The following is a 19,433-nucleotide window of genomic DNA, read 5'->3' as shown; positions in this document are numbered from 1 at the left end:
CATCACCAAAGCAAAGTTTAATGCAAAATTTCATTAGAGGATTTAAATGAGACAAAGCAATAGCTATTATATCAGTCGTTTTCTTCTGTATATATGACCTTGAGATATAAATACATTAACATGTTTTTCATATGAATATTAATAGCTTAGTCACAGATCTACAATGACTCCAGCTGTACATTTTAATAACCAACACAAAATTGCATAAATAAGTGGTCTGAACAATTTCAAAAGCTAAAATTTATAAAATTCTGATTAAATTGAAATTTATTTTGACTTGTTTTATAAGGAATACTTCAAGTGACCAATATTATTCTGAGCTTACATCTGATTTATCTATATCCAACGTGAGTGCTAATTGGATATAGATAAATCAGATGTAAGCTCAGAATAATATTTAAATTCATTTACACTCTTAAACACCTTGGTTATTCATTCATGATCACGGGTGTGCACTATTTCAGGATTTTCACAGCTTTTTTCCTGCCATTTTTCAAATGTTTTCAAGAGTCAGGGAGACGGTGATAATGAATCCCTCATGGTAATCACTTTCTTAAGGAAGAATTTTCTTCCTGTTTACTACACATAAGCAATGATTATGTAGAAATTAGAGTATTCATAAAGTTGAAGGATATGAAAGGTATAGTTTTACAGAATCAATGTTCAAAAATAGCTTTCTCACTGGACTTTCATTGTAGATTCCATTTTAAAGTTTTAATTAATTATACAGCCATTAATAAACAAAAGAACTATTCACCTGATTAGAATCTCAAAGGGGAGCTTAATTTCTACATATATGATGAGGAACAAGATATTTTTGTCCAATCATATATCTCCATCAATAAAACACAGGTATAGAGCAATTTTTAGTGTTCAATTTTTCTCCAATAAAAACAACATTTTTTTTTTTTTTTTACAATACTGGAAATGCAGTTATAATCTTTTGTCTAACAAGCTTGAAAAGATTATTTCATTGTGCCAGAAAAACAAAAAGAGAAAAGGGCACAGGGACGAGGTGGGAGGAAAAGGGAGAGAGAAGGGAAATTACATGGAAATGGAAGGAGACCCTCATCATTATACAAAATTACATATAAGAGGAAGTGAGGGGAAAGGGGGAAGAAAAAACAAGGGAGAGAAATGAATTACAGTAGATGGGGTAGAGAGAGAAGATGGGAGGGGAGGGGGGATAGTAGAGGATAGGAAAGGCAGCAGGATACAACAGACACTAGTATGGCAGTATGTAAAAACGTAGATGTGTAACTGATGTGATTCTGCAATCTGTATGGGGGTGGGAGTGGGAAATGGGAGTTCATAACCCATTTGAATCAAATGTATGAAATATGGTATGTCAAGAGCTATGTAATGTTTTGAACAACTAATAATAAAAAATTTTTAATATTAAAGAATATATTTTACTACTTTTTTTGGAGGGGGTACTAGGGATTGAACCCAGGAATGTTTAACCACTGAGCCACATCCCCAGCCCTTTTTATATTTTGTATTTGAGACAGGGTCTCACTAAGTTGCTCAGGGCCTTGCTAAATTCCTGAGTCTGGCCTTGAATTTGCAATCCTTCTGCCTCAGCCTCATGAGCAGTATGATTACGGGTGGATACCACCACGCCCACTCTCATATTTTGCTTGTAAGGGCTAAAAATTAAAGAATGATAAAAGAAGACCACATCAGTGAAATGTGCTAGTTACTATAACACTGTTTAAAATCTTACTGCCGGAGAGATTTTAAATAAATGTAATTCTACTTCTAATTTCTTTTCATTAAAATGACAAGTTGTTACTGAAATAAACAGAACTTTTTCCAGATATATTAATAATAAATAAAAGACTATTAAGGTCATCTTTATGAGATGATATCAAAAAACTTAAGTATCTCAGACCAACCACAGGAAACTCAGTAAAAATGTCTTGAAAAACAATAGTTTTATAAAGCTGAAATGTAAGAAACCAATGAAGGCATTTCTAGGCTTTTCTTTCCTACAGTATATATATAATAATAGCTTATGGTCTATCTGTTTCTAGTAGAGAAAGTTTTTGTGATTTTGGCCAAGGGTGAGAGAGTAGTAAAAAACAGAAATTCAGTTTTTGATGCCAGTACTATTTTAATGGTCATTATTTTTATTTACTTACTCCAAAAAGATAAAGAGTACTACTATGATATCAACAAGAAATTCTTTGATATATGTATATGCCTTAGTCTTAGCAGGTATACCCTTGATTTTATTTTAATTTAAACGAATGCTAGACAGGTAGAAATGTCAGAAGAGCCAATTATTTTTTACTGCTCCTGTTTTACTTTTGAAAAGCACAGTATTTTAAAATCTAGAGTAGTCATTTTCAAAGAATGTAAAGAATGCAGGTTCATAGAAATAAAAGTTTGTTTGATAAACTTAAGAATTAATTAAAAAAAACTCAGAAATGATGTGTTGAAACAAACCAAAAGTTAAACAGTTAAGGGAATTAGCTTGTATGATCTAATATAAGTTTAATTTAAACAAAGTACTTTAGCATATAGAAATCTTCCTCTGTTGATCTAAAAGCACAGCAGTCATGGGGATTAAAACTTATAATACTAATAATTATTCACCTTTTAGTAGTCCTCCCCATTACTACATCTAATTATTAGTGCATCTGATAAACTAGGGAACTAGAACAATAGAATTAGATTTATCTAAGTTGAAATTCCGAAAATACCTTTAGAAAACAAAACATAAAAAGAATTTGTTTCTAAATCTTTCAGAAACACAGGCAAAATTCCCCTATATTACCCAGAAAAATATATATGTTTATTATAAATATCTTACTAATAATTCTGAATTTATAAAATTTTATAATATATAGTAAATATATATGTAAATTAATAAGCAAGTATAATGACTTTAGAAACCAACTTTGTTCATTATTTCACAAAAATTCACAATAAAACAATAGAAAGTGAACCAAATAAAATAATATTTTTTCATTCTTAGATTATAAATTATTCACTAACATACCATGGCAAATCAGATATATTTAAACCTATTGCTTTGGAATAGAACAACAAATTCACACAGCTTCAAAAGTAAAGTATGTTTATTATTATTAAAAGAAATTTGACAAAAAGTACTTTTAAAATGATAAATAAATCTAAAAACATTGAATGACCATTACTATTTTTTCTCTTTTTATACACAATGCTATTACATTACAGCCCAGAAAATTTACATAGAAAAATAAAAAGAAGGCATTGTGCTAACAAATATAAGTGGATAATTAAAATTAGTGAACATTAAAAGCTATATTTAAGTCTAACTTTAAATCTTAAGGACAAACTTTTTAATACAAAAGCAATGAAGTGTATAAAAGCAAATCTACAATATGGAGTGCGCCCTACTCTGGATGTAAAATACATTTTTTTTTCTGTGTTTAAGATAATCCAATTATATATTGCTTTATCATGATATTCAGAAAAACATTGGAAAGGAAATAAAAGTGTTTTAACTCCCTAAAAATGGACACATAGACGTTATGATAGCAGTCATACAAAACACACTAATGAAACATTCCAAGTTAAAAGATAAAGAACATGTGAATGTTAACAATTTAGATCTGACTAATCATCATTATCCTTCTCCTCCTCATCATCACTACTGCTACTGAGAGTCAAAATCCATCCCCTGTAGAACTGAATTTTCTGAAAGCATGGTAAAGGAAAAAAGAAGCACAGAGGTTAGTTAATTATGGCAAATTTCTTGGAAAACATGTAAAAAAATATGAAATGCTAAAGGAGTTAAAATAATTTAAAGCAGATTTTTATAGCTGTGACTCAGGTTGCAATCATGGATATAACATTCCATAACTTAATAGGCCTAAGATAAAACTGTGTTGACTTTTATACCCTCCATGTATAAAATGGTTTTATGATATCAATAAGGTATTCTATGAATATATTAAAATTATTCTACATCTCTAGTAGATGTAGGAATTGACTACTAGGAAGCACTATAATAATACGTTGCTTTCTAGATAGAAAATTACTCAATAAAAGTATTTTATATTTAATTATTAAATATGAGCAAATATAAATTAGTGAAAAAAGAGCACCTTTTTAAGAAAAAGAGAAACATTTTAAAGTATCAAATTTTTTCAAAGGCTCTGTCATTAAATCATTTAGATAAAACCTAAACAGATGAGGTTTTAAATCTAGTTTATATCATCCGATTATTTTCCACAGCACTAGTATTCATATATTTTAACTTACTCACTAATAATATAGTAGTTTCCATTTTAAAAAAATCACTACTATTGCTAGAACAACCACCTACTTCTTAACACCTGTAAGAGAATAATACTAATTGTAAACATATTAAGGTAGCTGGAGAATTCTTATAGGTATTTTCAGCTTATATTGTATTTAACTCTCTTGCTAAACAGTAAGTTATGAGTTTTTAGTCCCTGAAATAGCTCTTGTAGTAATAAATGCTAAGACTGGAGTATTAATAATATGCATCTCTGGAAGTACTTAAGATAATCATGCCTTTAAATCCCAGAGTTTAGAACTTCATAAAACAATTAATAAAGGCATGGAAATAAGTTACTTGTCACTTAAATCGTCAACCATGAGAAATTTTTGATAACTCATAATTTTCTTATATATTATAATCTGTTCCATTATAATAATGAGAACTGTATATTTCTAAATTCTCACTACTCATTCTTATTTCCTAGGAAATTTTTAAAAATAGTTTTGTTAGAAGTATTTTTAGTTTTTTAAAAGGTGATTTGAAAACTACTCAACTTTTAATCTAGTAAAATGCTAATAACATTTTGTTTGTGCTCTGACAAGATAAGTCAGGAATTGAGTAGAAATGTTAAACAGTGTTAGCCAATGTCATTTTTGCAACAATCTATCTTCAAAGAATGAAACAATGTCAATGTAGAGATTTCACAATAAGTCCTTAGAGCACAAGCTTTCAACAGACTGCAAATATTGTGACACTTTAAGGAACAATTTAAAATCACAGCATAATATCACTTCACTAAATAGTGTACATTAACTCTGTGGTTACATTTTAATATACTGGGCAGCCGGCTCAGAGAAAAACGGATATGTACATTTTGTGCAATATTATATACTCTACATGAAGTAGGTAAAATATTAAAGTTTTAAATCTTTACCCTGGTTATTTTAAATATGACAATATTTAAAATATCAAAGCTATATAGAAGTGCCATATATTCATTATTACTGTAAGTATTTTTGAATCTGTATAATGTAATAACTACTGGTATGTTTTCAAGCAAATGATTTAATTTAGTATTCCACATCTAAACCACAGAAACAACTTTAGATTGGTATAGCTTAGTATGATCACCATGTTACTTACACCAAAATCCAGATATTAATGTCTGACTTATCAAGTAAGAAATTGTCTGAACAGATAAAATATTCTACCTTCCAAATATCTAGTGTTTCAGAAGCTAACCTCCCATACTAAAAGATACTGGCTACCATGTGAACTACATATCAAATCTTCCAAGGTTTTACACAGACTACACTAGGAACAACATCATCAACAAAAACAAAAAACAACCACCACCAAAAAAACAAAAACAAAAACAAAAACAAAAACCCAGGAAGAAGATCATGGCCATTTGAACATCTTCAAAAGTAAATCAGAAGAACCCATGAATAATCTACAGTGGCAGTGTTCCTGAGTTTTGTTTTTATTTATTTTCAATTAGAGATAAGGATTACTTATATCTGATATAAAAGCTAGTAGTGGTTTAATTAACTGAAGGAAGAATCCTAAATAGAAGTGGTCTAACTGGCTAAATATGTACCACATGCTATGAGGATAAATAAGGCACATTGGCTTTGAATAAATGTAGCAAATCCAGTGCAGAGCTAAGAATATATAAAAAGATTAGATTCACTAAAATTCTATTAAAAAGTTACCAATACAAAAGCTTTTCTTTATGTTCAAAATACTGAAACAGTTGTATGTAGTTTGTAATTTTAAGACTAAAATCTATTGTTGGCTTTCACTTGCAAAGTCATGCATTAATTGTTTTCATATCAAACTTTTTGATGCCTGTAAAAAAGAAAAAAAAATCTTATAGTAAATAAATGTATTTTAAAGCCTAAGTAAATATAAAAAACTTAAAAAAGGAATTAATCAAAATTGATCAAAGTCCAGATAATCTAATATATATTTACAGCATCATATATTACTTAAAAAGTACTTAAAAAAGATCTAGCTTTACTAATTTAATTTTAATTTATAAGACATTTCTTCACTTACCTGTAACATTTGATTTCCAGTACCATCCCTCAACCTGTAAGGTCTGATAACTCCATCTTCATTAAAGAAACGAGGAGGTCGTAGACTCTCCACTTCATAAGATTCTGTAGCTCTAGAGGAAAAAAATATAAATGAAAAAGTTATTAAAAAAAAAAAACCTTGTAAAACACTATAAAATGTAAATACTAAAAAAAAATCTTCTTTCAGATAAAATAAAAATACCACATCACTTTTCTATTTTTAAATTTGCTTATATGATATAATGTAAATTATCTAGAAAAAATATAAAACTATAAAAAAGTTTGTTAATAGGTTCTCTTGAGATAAAAATCAGAACATTTGTTTCCCTTTAATACCTTTGGTTTCCTCCAGTACAATTCTAATTATAAGTGTGGATTTCAGGCACCCTTTTTTGTTCTTTTTGGTACTAGGGATGGAACCCAAGCATACTCAACCACTGAGCCACATCCCTAGCCCCCAGCACCCCCCCTCCCCCACTTTTTTTTTTTTTTTTTTTGAGAAAGAGCCTTGCTAAGTTGCTTAGGGCCATGATAAGTTGCTGAGGCTGGCTTTAAAAGTGCAATTCTCCTATCTCAGCCTCCTGAATTCCTGGGATTATAGGCATGCACCACTGTGCCCTAATCAAGACAAGGAAATTCATTTCTACTTTTAGTGTGGTAATAGTTCTTTTTTAAATTTTTGTTGATTTTGAACATCTTGAATGCACAATGAATTTTAAACAAGAATTTCTTTTCTACTCATTGTTGTGATCATATGGCCTATCTTCATTAAACTTATGGTGTTAACAATCACATGACATGATTTTCTAAAGTTTGAATACTTGCCTATTTGGGCTTAATGTACATGGGCTTAATGTTTGTTATCTTAAACAATGATACACACGGATAAATTGGCCAATTAAAAGCAGAATAGATAAAACAAAAACCAAACAAAAATGATCCAACTAAATAAACATTGTCCAAAGAGATTCACTTTAAAATCAAAGCTACAAAGGTAGAAGTAGAAAGATGTAACAAAGAATGTCATGTGAATAGTACCTAAAAGAGAGAACTGAAGTGGCTATATTAAAACCAGAAGAAAAAAAAACAGCATTAAATAAAAAAAAATTCTCATTATATGCACTTAACAGAAGAGTCCAGTCCTTCAATACATGAAGCAAAACACTGAAAGAATTTAAGAGAAAAGATAATCCAACAATAACAGTTCAACATTTAAATACCCTAATTTCAATAATGAATAGCAACTAGACAACATGAGTAAGGAAACAGAAAATTCGAACAACACTATAAACCACCTAGACCTGACATATCTGTAGAACTTTCAACCCAACAACAGCATAATACCTATTCTTCACAAAGCCTCATGGAACATTCTACCAGATGGACAGACAATATTTCAAGCATGTGAAATATGTCTCAAAAAATATAAAAGTACTAAAAAGACACAAGTATATTTTATAACTACATGGAATAAAGATAAAATCTATATAAAAAAAGAAATTTAGGAAACTAAATAAAATTGGAAATTAAATAACAAGTCTAAGTAATGAAAGATCAAAGAAGAAATCACAAGGGAAATTCACTACTTTGACATGAATGAAAACAAAACATAACATACCAAAACTTAGGATGTACAGCAAAGAGAGAGTTCAGAAGGAAGGAAATTTATAAATGGGAATGCCTATTAAAAAAGAAGATTTAGGGCTGGGGTTGTGTCTCAGTGGTAGAGTGCTTGCCTAGCATGCACAAGGCGCTGGGTTTGATCCTCAGCACCACATAAATATAAAGAGATTGTGCTCACCTAAAACATAAAAATAAAATACTTTAAAAAAAAGAAGATTTAGAGTCAACACTTAACTCTTTTAAGAAACTAGGAAAAGAAAAGCAAACTAGATCCAAACCTAGCAGAAGGAAGAAAATAAAAGATTAGAGCAGAGAAGCTGGGTACAGTGGCATACACCTGCAATCCCAGGAATTCGGGAGGCTGAAGCAGGAGGATCACAAATTTGAGACCAACTTTAGCTACTTAAAGAGGCCCTAAGCAGTTCAGAGAGACCTTGTTTCAAAATAAAAAGTAAAAGGGCTGGGGATGTAGTTCATTAGTGACATGGCCCTAGGTTCAATCCCCAGTACCAAAAGAAAAAAAGGGGTTGGGGGAGGCAGAGATAAAGAATAAGATAAACAATTTTTTGAAAAGACCAAAAAAAAAAAAAAAAGACTAAAACACAAAGCACTAGGTAGGAAGGAAGATTCAAATGAAAGAGAGAATACTGCTACCAATTTTAATTTTACAGAGCTAAAAATACTATGAATAAGTGTAAATTAACAAATTAGACAATCTAGATTAATCAGACAATTCCTAGAAAGTTAAAAACTACTGAAAGTGACTTAAGAAACAATCTGAGAATTAATAATTTGAAAATTTACCAGAAATAAAAGTTAGAGCCAATGGTTTCACTGATAAATTTTAACATGTGTTTAAAGAAAAATAACATCAATATATTACAAATTCTTCTAAAATTGTCTGTGAGGACAGTATTTCCCAAATATCAAAACCAGGTAAAAACAGTACAAGAAAACTACAGAACAATATCCCTCATGAATATACAAAAATACTATGAAAAGAAATCCAGCAAAATATGAAAAGGATTAGAAATCATGATGAAGTGAATTTATTGCAAGTATGTAATACTGGTTCAACATATGAATCGTTACTAAAATAGATCATATTAATAAAGGTAAAACAGTATCATCTCAATAAATGCAGAAAATGCATGTAATAAAATCTAACATCATTCCATAATAAATACACTTGACTAGACTATAAGGGAATTTCCTCAACCATCATGATAAAGTATGCCTATGAAAAACCCAGAGTTAACACCATAATTTTTGATGAAAGTCTGAAAGGTTTCTCTACAAGCTCAGGAGTAAATGGAATGTCTGCTCTTAGAATGTCTAGTCTACATTGTACTAAAGGTTCCGTTGAGTGCAATTAGGTAAGAAAATGTAACAATGTGATATCCATAACTAAGCCAATCAGAAAAGAAATAGATAATTTGGACTTTATCAAACATTTAGTAATGTTACAAGACAACACACAAATAGGAGAAAATAGGGTTGAGTTTCCAGAATATATAAACAACTCTTACAACTTAACAAGAAATACCCAATCCATTTAAAAAAACGGAAAAAAGGGATTAGAACAGAGAGTTCTTTAGAAAAGATATACAAATGACCAATAAGCACATGAATGATGACTGACATCATTAGTCATCAAAGTTATGCAAATCAAAGCCTTAATAAGATACCTCTTCATACCTAATATGTTAGGTATTTTAAAAAAAGAATAAAAAGGAAGATTATAAGTGTTAGAAAAAAATGTGGTGAAATTATAAATTTACTTTGCCTTTAAGGATGTAAGATAGTATAATTGCTATAGAAAAGTCTGGCAGATCTTCAAAAAGTTAAATATAGAGCAGTCGTATATTTTTAAAAAAAATTTAAATTTGTTCTAATTAGTTATAAATGATAGTAGAAGGCATTTTACCACATCGTACATAAATGGAGTATAACTTCTCATTCTTCTGGTTGTACATGATGTAGAGTTATACAGGTTGTACAATCATATATGCATATAGGGTAATAATGTCTGATTCATTCTACTATCATTCCTACCCCCACAACCCCTCCCTTCGTTTTACACCCATGTGTCTAGTCCAAAGTACCTTTATCCCACCCTGCCTTTATTGGGAATTAGCATCCACATATATTAGGGAAAACATTTGGCCTTTGGTTCTTTGGGATTGGCTTATTTCACTTAGTGTGTTATCCTCCAGCTATAATCATTTATCTACAAATGCCATAATTTCATTCTTCTTTAAGGCTGAGTAATATTTCATTGTGTATACATACCACAGTTTCTTTATCCATTCATCTGTTAAAAGGCACCTAGGTTGGTTCCATAGTTTAGAGAAGCAGCCATATTGACCTAGTAATTCCACTTCTAAAACATAGGTCCACACAAATACTTGTACATGAATTCTCTTAGTGGCATTATATATATACACACACACACAATAAAATATTAGGCATAAAAAAGGAAGGAAGTTTTCCCTTTTTGCTGCAACATGAATAAATCTTGAAAACAGCACAATGCTAAGTGAAAGAAGCCAGCTACAAAAAGGCCACATGTTTTATGATTTCATTTATATGAAATGTCCAGAGTAGGCAAATCCCGTTGACTTCAGATTTTTTGCTCCAGACCTATGAAAGAATAAATTTCTGTTGTTTAAGCACCAAGTTTGTGGAAATTTGTTACAGTGGCCATAGAACACAAAAAAATAGTATATAAGGGATTTCTCCACATGATTTCTTACAACTTGGATGTAAATCTGTAATTACTGCAATAAAAAAAGGACTATGACACATGTTAAGTCATATAAGTGCTATGGAAAAGGACAGGAGCCACAACTGCATTCACAGAACTTACATTTAAGCTGTAGACATAAATAAACAAAGTAAAATATATAGTATGTTAAAAAGTGGCCAAAAGATAAAGAGAATAAAGAGACAGAAAACTACAGAAGGGAAGGGAAATATGAAGTATGTGGAGTCGGGAAGGGGTCAGGAGTGGTCACAAGAAGTCTCAGTAGGAATATAATTTCTGAATAAAGGAATAAGCCCTGCTAATTACTGGGGAAAGTATATTCTAAGCAGAGGGGACTGAAAAAGTAAAGAAAGAGGAACATTATTTTCTGTTGTGTACCACATCTGATTTTCAATTTAAACTTATGACATCCTCATGTAGGATTAATGGAGTGGGGCAGGAATTTCTCTTTTCTCCTAAACCATAGTAAAAGCACCAACTGCCTGTTTCTTAGCTTCTGAAACATCACTTTCTCGATTATTCTCCAACCTCACTAGCTGTTCCTCTCCTCCTCCTTTACTGGGTCCTCCTTATTGCCCTCACTTTGCCTAAGTGCCAAGTTCTTGGGCCTCTTTCATTTCCATTCTCATTCCCTAAGTGATCCCATCAATCTCATGTTTTAAATACTTAACTGTAGCTTGGAAATTTCTCTTCAAATTCAGACTCTTGCATGAAACAACTATTTGGGTCTCCATTTGGATGTCTAAGTGGTAATTTAAGCTTAATATATTTAAAATAAACCCTTGAACTCTTCTTTACCTAAAAGTAACGATAAACCATTGTTCTAGTGAGTTCATACAAAAAAACCTCATAATTATCCTTGATGATTTTCCTTTCATATCTCATATCCAATTAATCAATTAATCCTATTAATACTACCTTTAAAATACACTCATAACATGATCTCCTCTTACCATCTCTAACACTATAATGGTCAAATCATATCATCTCTCTCTGGATTAGTGCAGAGCCCTTTTAAGTGCTCTACTGTTTCACCCCTGATCCACCTGTGGTTTATTCTTTGCCACCCACATCATTCCTCTGGGTTCAAAACCTTCCAAGGACTTCGTTTCTTTCTTAAAAACTCTAAGTCCTTACATTGGCTTGTCAAGCTCTGTGTGATGAGTCCCTACTCATTTTCCCTGATAACATCTCCCAACATTTTTGGGCTTACCAGTCCTGCTGTCTCATATAGGCCAAGCATACTCCTTCATTAGGACTTTTTACTTACTTTTCTTTCTGCCTGGATTCTCACATGACTCTTACTTCTTTCAGGTCTCTCCTCAAATATAATCTTATGAGTTCACTGAAGTGAACTGACCCTGAATATTGTATTTATAAAACAGCAACTTTTCATCACTATCATTTTGGTTCTCCCATTTTGTCTTCTATTTATTTATTTATTTTTGTGCTGGGGATTGAACCCAGGAGTATTTAACCACTAAGCTACAATCCAAGTCCTTTATATATATTTTTTTTTATTTTGAGATGGACCTCAGTAAGTTGTTGAGGCTGGCTTTGAACTTGTGTTCCTCCTGCCTCAGCTTCCTATGTTGTTAGAATTACAGCTGTACACCACCATGCCTGGCTGGTTCTTATCCTTGATCTACTTTTTCTTCACAGTATTTTTCACCATTTAGCTTATATTTACCAGCTACTTATTTTTGTAAGCTGTATCAAGACAGAAACATTGCCAATTACATTCACTGGTAGTTCTTTAAGTAACTGGAACAGATATGATAACTATATATTACAGAAATACAAAAAAAATTACTTGTGTATTAAACAGCTTATTAACTATGTTTATATGATCTATTTACTTTTGTCTTTCTCATCTGCCAAAATTGAGAGAAATATTAAATTCTTTCATAAATATTATATATAGGAAGGCTTTATAATTTTATCAAAATTATAAAACCTGCTTTATAAAAATTGAGCAAATTTGTGAAGTGAATACAAGTTGAAGATTATTCTTAACTTTGGGGCTTATTATTCTTTTGATTATTAGAAATTGCCTTATTTATTAAAAAAAAAGCTTTTTCTGCTTTAGGGTCTATTTCATGTAAAATTAATACATATATACTCTTCACAAATAATAAAGCAACAGAATGCTTGATGCCTATCATCCCCTTTCCAAATTCCATTTTATTATTTTATATTAATTGGGATCCAATTTTGCTTTTTTAATATAAGCCAATTAGATTTATCTACTAATTTATATTTTCACCTTTGATTCTTCCTTTTGGTTTCAAAGTCTTTTTTCATAAGTATACCTTTGATAGTTTTAGTCTTCTTTCTTTTTTTCTAAAAATGCTTTTTTTTGCCTTTGATTTTTATAAGCAATGTAGCAGAATAGAGAAATACAGGTTTTAGCTAAATGACTGGTAAGTCTAGCAGCTCTGGGCAGATGCGTGCATAGCTGTTTTGAATTCCTTATGTTTCACTGCCATTTGAGTTTCTAATGAATGTGACTCCAGTTATAGTAAACTGAAGTTAAAGGTAAAGGAAACTTAGCCTCTTCCCCATCTTAATTCTAAATTATTATAAAAACAAAGATACACAGGAAGAGAAAGAGAGGGTATGAATTTAACAGTTTTATAACAAAATAAGATCATAAAGGAAGGATGAGGATAAAATGAGTTTGAATCGAATATAAAATGCCATTTTTTACCTCTCAAAATAGAATACAGAATATTATATTTGCTAATTTCAAAACTGACACATAGCATTACATTAATATATTTCAATTAAGGTAACTAAAAAGCTTCTACTTGCTAAACCATTCTTGGGAACGGCTTCTAGGAATGAATGACAAGTAAAGGAGAACTATATAAATTTGAAATGACATCACAACAACTTAAAAAGAATCAAAACAAATTTGGAAGTCATATGTAATCTGCCATATTATAGTGTTCACAACTAAATATGCAAAGCCAAACAACAGGTATATTTCATTTCTCATGGCTTATACATTTTACCTCAAAGAGAATTATTTACCTTTTAATTCCCTGAAATGTACTGCTAGCCATGTCTATGATGCCTCCAGTTGGTCTGGTCACTGCTCCAACTAAACCTTTCCCAACACCTTTAAAGAAACCAGCTGCTCCTTCTTTTTGAGCTCCTAGAAAGAAAAAAATAATAAAGATTTAAACAAGAATAAAAATAAGCAATTTGTTAAAGACTTTGATATATATATATACATACATACATATATATATATATATCCAAAAGAAACAATATCCTTACCTTTGATTGGTTTTGTAACAATTCCTGTAATGCCACTCACAAAACCCTGGAGGGAAAACACAATTGAAAGTTTACAATACATTTATATGATGCTCTGAAGAACTAAGTATGGCTTAAACAACAACAACAACAAAAAAATACAGAATTATTCATTGATATATACCATTAAGAATTAACAAATTTCTTAAGTATTTTATTGAAACAATGTTTTTGGAGGCTACTAATATATTCTATATGTCATCACTCACTACTCTTAAAATATCCAAATAATAATTTAAGCAGCGAGAGTTATAAGACTATTTTTTTTATTCATAGAATGTGGATTTAAAAGGTATTTCCTAAAATGTTCACAACCCTGTGAAATTTCTTACAGAAACTAAGCCTTTTCCTCCACGAGTAATGCCTTCTCTAAGCCCAGCTGGTTGCTTATTCATTGCTTCTCTTCTCTTCTGCTGGTAGTCTTCATCCATAGTCATAGCTGCTACTCCTTTAGCCATAGCACTGGTGATTTTGGAGGCAGCCCCAGCTAATCCACCTAACAGAAGTTGTAATATTTTTAGTAAAAACAATATATCATTACTTTTCAGTACAATAAAACATAGCATTCTATTTCTTACCGACAGCTCCACCAACTAGTGCTCTAAGTCCTAGTGCCATTCCTTCCACAAACTCTTCAGGACCCTGGATAGCCCCCTGAAGAGACAAAAGAATTAAAGGAAAAAAAAAAGGTTATATTTACTTTTAAAAGTGAGCTTATTGATATAAATGAGGAAAGTGGTAGTGAGGAAAAGAATAAAGAAGTGCTGCCAGCAAAAATGTAACACTGAAAGAATTTTCAGGGAAAATTTCATGACATTTAACATGTAAAGAATATATTGTTGGAAGCTGTTCCAAACTTAGAAAGGAGTTTGACAATTCACCAAAATTTGGAAAAGATGCTCGCTGTGTTTTGTAAATTATATGATGAAAACAAAGCAAGCACACTTCAAACTACTCTTAAGTTTTATAGAAAAGAAATAAAACACTTTAAAATTGTTAATGTTTCTAATGTTTTTATTATATGAAATATATATTAGTTTTACTTCATTTTATGTTACCCTATAGGGTATACATCTTATAAGTGAAAGCAGGAAAGTTCTGAATGTTTTGACAAAATCTTCAGGGATCTAAACAATCATAATTTTTCCCACTGGTTATTAAGACTACTTTGCAAGATGTTAGCTTGTATGGTTATTTTTACAGTTCTACAGTTCTATGCAAAGCAAGATTTGTCAAACATGGTGACCTTCCTTCTGTTACACTTTGAATTGTATCAATCTTTTTATATTTCAAAAAACCACTTAAAATCCAGTATATCTAATAAAATCAGAAGTTAAATATTTTGAGTAAAAACATAGAAACTTTCTTCCAACCTCCTCAAACCTTAAGAATGTTTGCTGCAAATTATCATTTTGTGTGTCTCCACAAATCTATTTACTCCGACAGCTCAAGTTAGCAAAAGAAATGCATTATCTATTCAAAAGTAACTTGATATGTTCCACAATATAAGTGCAAATGTTTTACCTGGTAAGGTTCATAAAAAAATGCTTCCACACCTTCTGAAAATTCTCTAATTAAGCCAAAAGGATTTCCCAAAACATCAAGTCCAAGAATTAGTACATACATCTGCTTAATGGCCTAAAAATGAAATATGAACATTAATCAATTCAGATCATTAGACCTAATTCTCTTAAAATTTACTTAGTGTACATATCCAGTTTTCTGAAGATAACATCTTCACTACCAATTTCAACTCTTACTTTATATCACCCATTCATCATCATTCTGTTTTTAAAAAGCAATTCAGTATTACACTAATGAGATAATATATTTACATAAAGCTCTAGAATATTTAAAATACTTTCACTTGTATCATTATTTATATCATTGTTATTACCAGCACCATTTTATAGATTGAGTCAAATGATGCCCAGGGTCACAAAGTAAGTATATGGCAAAAGTGGGATCCAAACCCAAATAAATCTCGAGTCATGCCTAGTGATCTTTTCACTATACCATAGGTAATTCAGATGCTAAGTTATATCAGAAAATATAGAAATCTTTCCAGAGGTGGAAAAAACTATTAAAATAACATCTATCTAACTTAACAATTTTACATTAAAAACACCTTGTATTCACCAGTTACTAATAAATATAATGAATTACATAGCTGATATTTCATTTAATGAAGAAAAATTTATGTCATTTGCAGGAAAATGGGTAGAAATGGAGAGAGCATCATGTGAAGTGAAATAAGTCAGACTCAGAAAGTCAAGAGTCATGTTTTCTCTCATGTTGTAGCTAGAGAGAAAGAAAAGGGAGAAAGAAAAAATCTCATGGAAATAGAAGGTAGAGTAAGAAGAAGAAGATCACAGGGTAGGGAAAGGAGAGGTACTGGTCAGTGAAATTAACTCAGTTATGTGCATATATGTATATGCTACAATGAAACCCAATATACTATAAAATTTTTATGCTTAATAAAACATTTTTTAATAAAAAATTTTACTTCTAAACTACACTGATACAGAAAAGAATTTCTGACAGTGGCTGAAAAATACAAGGACCAAAAAAACCAAATGGGGGTTAGTTCATATTTCTTAGTATAATTCTGGAAGGAAATTTTTGAAAGTTTGAAAATGGCCATTTACTTTCTTGACAAATTTATGGTATACATCAACGAACAGATACAGAAGGTTTTACTAGAGTATATCATTCTGTCCCTTTGTAAAATGATCTCAGACAAACCTGTTTTGAATAGTGTTTTATTACTTCAGACTGTAGTTCAGATGTTGTATGGAACTGATAGTTGAGTTCAAAAAAGGCAAGCCTGAAAAAAATATAAATATCCGTGGACACACACACATATACATACGTGCATATTCATGGAAAGAGAATATTTTAAATATTGATACGGTTTTATTTTCTTTAGAATTTTTACCCAAATCTTTCCTAATATATTTTCCCATGTATATCTCTGCATTTCACAGTCAAAGAAAGTTTTAAGAAACTGATGAAATCTATAGATCTTACACTCTGGAAGTCACCAGTAGGCAAATTTTCCTATAATTTAGGGGATTCACAGACCTTCTGGATCCCATTCATGGACCACTAAAACTGTTTCCTAGTTCTGTCTATCATGGCACTCCCAGAAAATGACCAACATGTTGGGGTAAATGGCTGCTTAAGGATGGCTGGAGTTCAACTGCTGCTAGTCTTTCTTAATGGGCTGACAGGTGAGGAATCAAAATCAGTCTACTTATAATACATTCACAAAATATGACTAATCCACTAATTGTGAAGCTCTATGCTTCTTAGTGTTGAATATGAGAGCAAAAAGATTAGATATTTCATCCTATTCTGCTGCATTTAAATGTACATTCTTTATTTAACTGTTACCTAACTTCACCTAGGTTCAGCGTTACCTCTTATTACACTTATTTTCAATACTGATCTTATTCACCAGTTACACATGCTACCTGCAAAGTTCATTCTTTTTTTCTAAAAATAGAGTTCTTGAGTCTTTGGTCAGATGACTTAATACAGAGCTTACATTCAAATATAAATTCTTGACCACCTATTTAAATTGATCCCTTTTTTTCCCTATTATTGCATTCATTCTGTCCTAATTGAGACTTCAAGCACAATATCTCCGGGCAACCATGTCTTCTTAGAAATATTTCCCAGGCCAGACATTTTAAAGTATAAAATTGCATGGCTTACGTCAATTTTTCTTGAGAAAATTATTTAATAATTATTCTTTGATTTAGTAGTTAGGAGCAGATAAAATGCTTGATGTTAGTTTGACTGCATTCCACTTAAACACAAAACTGCCTTTCCCCCATTATCTACTACATACTCTTCATACTTTCTCATTTACAAAAATTTTTAGGTAAATAAAAAGGAATTATTCATCAGTATACAAATCTGAATATTGAACATACTTAAAAACTACATCTTGTACATCTGTAAGGGTGGCACCAATACTCTTCAGCAAAAGATTTAAAGAATGAACTGGGATCAGTCCTCCATGATGCTCTGAATCTTTAGCTTCTTCTCTACCCGAACTCAGTGAAACACTTAAATGCAGCTAGAGACAAAGAGATACATATTTAAAAGTACTTTCTTCATACTGACAATTTTAATTTTTAAAAATCAGCTTAATTTTAAGTTTACTACACCATAAATAACATTTTAAAGTTACCTGGATTATGCCAAAATTAAGTAAAAATTTTAAAGAAACTTAAAATCCAACAATTTAAAATTATATGATATTTACTTTAATCCTATTCTTTTGACAAACTTAGGAAAATATTTATTTTTAACATTTGTTAATAACATTAATAATCTAGAAGCTAAAGCTGTTGAGAATAACTCAAATATATCTAAATGTGTACATTTCAACTGTAAGAATTGTGTTAGTATGATGAAACCAGTTAAAAAGTATAATTGTATTGTACTGCATATATGTGCATATATATGTGAAATGATTTTAAAGTATTCTGTAACTCAAAGCAATTTTTTTGTTAATATTTAACTTAGATTTACTTTAATTCATTGTCCAATTTTAAAATCAAGTATACTTTATAAAATAATTCAAAACTAATACACAATATATGAAAATTTAAAATTGCCAGCTAATAGCTTAACAGAAAATTAAAGTAAAATAATGTTAGGTCAAAATACAAACACATGCTATAGGGTGACTCCACTATTATTTCCACATGACTTCTTTGTTACTTATTTATATCTGTAATTATCATAATAGAGAATTTTTATACTATTAAAGAATATAATTTAAATGCTATATCACTCCTAAAGAGATCAAATCTATTTGTTATTACCTAGATTATCAAGGACAATAAAAATAATTTGTTTTTCCCTACCTTGATAGGAGATATATGAAAATATTCATAGAGACTGACTTGTGATTGATCTACCAATGAAACTGTCTCATATTCTTCTTCAAAAGCTTCTTTATCTTTATGAAAAAGTTCAAGCTACAAAAGGAACATAAAGTATTTAAAACTGAAAAAATCTGTCTGTAGGAGATTTAAACTAATAGCTCACATATCTAAGAAAGCTCTTCTATAATACCTACTCAAGAGTACTCATGATTAGAGGTTACTGCCTCAGAAGAGAAACTAAAATTTTTATAGTTAGAAAAGTTCTGTCTGATCACAAACTGGTAAGCATATCTTTTGTTTTCATTCATTAAATCATTAGAAGACACCAAGATTTTCTTCAAGTGACTACAGATCTTCTTTCAAAAGGCCACTAATCCATTTCATCAACCTACTCTGGGGCATATTTGTTTCTTTAAACATAATCATAATGGTTACACTTATAGAATGTTGCTTTACTGCAATCTATAGAGGCTAGTTAATATAATTTTGAAAAGAAG

General features: G+C 30.5%; 1 protein-coding gene across 2 annotated transcripts in view; it reads right to left on the bottom strand.

Annotated features, from left to right (window-relative positions):
* Positions 1 to 19,433, bottom strand: part of Vps13a (vacuolar protein sorting 13 homolog A) — a 259,461-nt gene that overhangs the window by 36,244 nt on the left and 203,784 nt on the right. Inside the window, exons 60-69 of one of the 2 annotated variants that reach the window (XM_076846073.2) lie at positions 18,916 to 19,029; positions 17,974 to 18,119; positions 16,778 to 16,859; positions 15,557 to 15,670; positions 14,611 to 14,686; positions 14,365 to 14,528; positions 13,994 to 14,039; positions 13,745 to 13,868; positions 6,299 to 6,410; positions 3,165 to 6,088 (exon numbers count right to left, since the gene is read on the bottom strand). In XM_076846073.2, the coding sequence (XP_076702188.1) occupies positions 6,068 to 6,088; positions 6,299 to 6,410; positions 13,745 to 13,868; positions 13,994 to 14,039; positions 14,365 to 14,528; positions 14,611 to 14,686; positions 15,557 to 15,670; positions 16,778 to 16,859; positions 17,974 to 18,119; positions 18,916 to 19,029 (999 nt within the window). In that variant the 3' untranslated portion in view covers positions 3,165 to 6,067. Of the gene's footprint in view, positions 1 to 3,164; positions 6,089 to 6,298; positions 6,411 to 13,744; positions 13,869 to 13,993; positions 14,040 to 14,364; positions 14,529 to 14,610; positions 14,687 to 15,556; positions 15,671 to 16,777; positions 16,860 to 17,973; positions 18,120 to 18,915; positions 19,030 to 19,433 lie in introns of those variants that run through there. The other variant, XM_076846072.2, reaches the window with a different exon arrangement.

This window comes from Callospermophilus lateralis, chromosome 2 (genome assembly GCF_048772815.1).
Source record: "Callospermophilus lateralis isolate mCalLat2 chromosome 2, mCalLat2.hap1, whole genome shotgun sequence".
Taxonomy (NCBI): Eukaryota; Metazoa; Chordata; class Mammalia; order Rodentia; family Sciuridae; genus Callospermophilus; species Callospermophilus lateralis.
Note: the sequence above shows the minus strand (reverse complement) of the source record. Positions and strands in the feature narration are given on the sequence as shown.